Raw genomic sequence first — 2695 nt, forward strand, 5'->3', positions numbered from 1 at the left:
AATCGACTAAAATGTATACACACACGAGAAATTTACATCGATGCAAATTTATCTGGATATACACACGGTTAGTTGCGATACGAATTAGGTCGCGAATTGGATCAGGATAAGCAACCACGTCGATAAAAAACAGAGCTGATAGCGCTATTAGCGCTGCGCGACCGCTAGAGGAACGAATAATCGGGAAAGCGGGAAGTCAATCATATAATCACTTTGAATTTGGTGTTAGACTAGAGATGTCACAATTGTCGCGGACGTTTCGCACACATTTCTCCCGCCAAAAACTAGTCCTGTCGAGTATCGGGAATGTCGTATTAAGTTACGAGCGATTATTTCTTTCGTCATGTATTTATTTCGTAGTTATTTCTTTCTATTCGTATCGTTAACTTACGCGATCCAAATCGACTAGATGTGATTCTTGTGATTAATTTGAATTTATGTGCTAAAGCGAAACTACTGACAACGATAATGCTTTTGATGCTTACGAACATTTGTTTGTGTGTGAGTAAATTTATTTGTTATATTCGATTATCATTTATTTATCTTTCTGTCACTGTCATGAATCATAATCGATTAAAATATGTAGATATAAATATCTTCTCTCTCGCTAAAATTTTATTGTAATAACGGTCACATAACTTTCGAGAAACTTCTGGCCAGCTCTATGGAGAACAATCGGATAACCATGAACGCTCGCACATTCTTATGTAAGAATGCGTTACGTGCAAATCAACGCGTCGATTTTCTCTTTTGGAAGAAAAGAGGCGGGAGATCAATTTAGACTCGATGATAGATACGCGTTAAGCTTTAAGTACATGCATTGATATCTCTTAATCATTTTCCGGCCATTGCACGTCATCTCGTTTATTTTCCATGCTAACAATAAACGTATAATAACCATGTTTAGAGAGTCATTTATACATATATTCTAAGTAAAAATTAATGTCCATATTTTTTTATCCCTCCGGGAATATCCGTTTCAGAAAATTTACTCCTTTTAAAAGAAGCGAGGAAAAAACTTTTGCGCACGAGAACTAAAATATAAAATTTTTAATTATATATAAACTTTTCTTATAGAATTTTTTACAAACTATTTTACAAATAATATTCTACTCTCTGATGTCGTTAGAGATACATATATGTTGCATTTATATCGTATTCGAAAATAATTATGTATGTCCAGATTAGATTAAATTGGAGAGAGATAAACCAAGGCAATAGATTCAATATATTAATTAGTTAGTCGGAAGGCAAAATCCGAAGGATTTGCTGACAGCAAAATGTCATCGAATGAAGAGATTATTGCCAGACCGCAATCAGAAACGGTTGACGCTTGATCGTGACACAATGGTCACGTGCTGTAATACCGTGTTAAGACCTGTTAGACACTAGACAACACGCGTTACGATCGAGTTACGTCCATAGACTTATAGAGATAGACTGCGCGTCCCTGTCGAAAGACTGTCTTAAACATTAGAAAGAGAGAGCGATAACGATTGGATCTCTTTCTCTTTCTAATCGGCTATGTGATGGAGAGAATTGTAGGAGAGCGAGACTGCGAGTATATACGCATTTCTCCTCGCCTCTCCGTTCATTCCGCCAGCCGCGATATCCCCTTTCCTTCAACTGTGCGAGAGAGAAAGAGATCCGACCACTATATCTCTGCCCTTCAATGTTTAAGACAGCCACCGTAAGAGCGCGCAGTCTATCTCTATAAGTCTATGGTGCATACGGGTGATTTTTCCAAACGCGGCCTAGGCAAGTCTGTCCAATCGGGACATGGACACACATACACAAGACGTATACACACACAACCGATATCATTTTAATAATATCTATTAACTAACCTGTATAAATAAAGTGCAAAGTGCTTTCAATCCTCATCATTTGTGGTTTCTTGCTCAACGGTATTCGTACCTTCTTCTGGCTGTTCATCGCTCCATAAGTTGCGGTTAATCCTTCTCTCGCAATTGACTGACCGCGTGCGTCGATCTCGCATTCTGTGCCTCAATCTTTCTTTTGCCGTCCGAAGAGCTTCCCGAAATTGTAACTGAAATTCCGACCGAGTCGGTTTCTCGAAATGCCGGTTAGAACACACAGCCTCTGAAAAAAGAACGCAAGATACATTATTGTTAGAGGGACACGCAATAATGATTATAACAGTTACATGAAAAGAATGGAAAAGATTGTACCATAAATAGCCACAGTGAGGCGAGCATTATACAAGGATCGTCCTTCCTCGCGACCCCACCAAGTGAATGAAGGTGTTAACGAATCTTTTATAGCTTCCTTAAAACACAGATTTATGGCTTCTTTCAAATTGAAGCCGCCGATATAACTGAAATAACTGACCTAAACAAAGTAAGTAAAAATTATAAATAAATATATATATATTAGATAAAAATTATAAAGAGCATACACCTTTTTCATTTTACTTACGACGTCAGAATAACCTTCCTCGTCGATTCTTTCAAATGTATCCATTTCTGTTAAAGATGATATTGGGAGGATAGCTGGCTTATGTGATGGATGATGGCGATGCTGCACGCATTTCAACACTTTTTCCAGCAAAGTATTCATTCTCCTACAAAAGATTAATCAATATTACAAGGATGTCGTAACAGAGATGTCATATGTATTAATAAATACGATACATATTAGATACTTACTTCAGCTCTGCCTCCACACGTATACA

The 2695-nt window shown here is 37.5% G+C and overlaps 1 protein-coding gene across 1 annotated transcript; it reads right to left on the bottom strand.

Annotated features, from left to right (window-relative positions):
- Positions 1 to 1694: 1694 nt before the first annotated feature.
- On the bottom strand, positions 1695 to 2689 carry LOC115242393. The gene is made up of 4 exons (XM_029818651.1): positions 2670 to 2689; positions 2440 to 2584; positions 2193 to 2352; positions 1695 to 2103 (listed from the first exon to the last, which is right to left on the bottom strand). Exons 2-4 carry the CDS (start codon positions 2578 to 2580, stop codon positions 1874 to 1876), a joined length of 531 nt encoding a protein of 176 aa, XP_029674511.1. The 5' UTR covers positions 2581 to 2584; positions 2670 to 2689; the 3' UTR covers positions 1695 to 1873.
- Positions 2690 to 2695: the final 6 nt, after the last annotated feature.

The sequence above is a fragment of the Formica exsecta genome, unplaced genomic scaffold, assembly GCF_003651465.1.
Source record: "Formica exsecta isolate Colony F162 unplaced genomic scaffold, ASM365146v1 scaffold591, whole genome shotgun sequence".
In the NCBI taxonomy this organism is placed as follows: Eukaryota; Metazoa; Arthropoda; class Insecta; order Hymenoptera; family Formicidae; genus Formica; species Formica exsecta.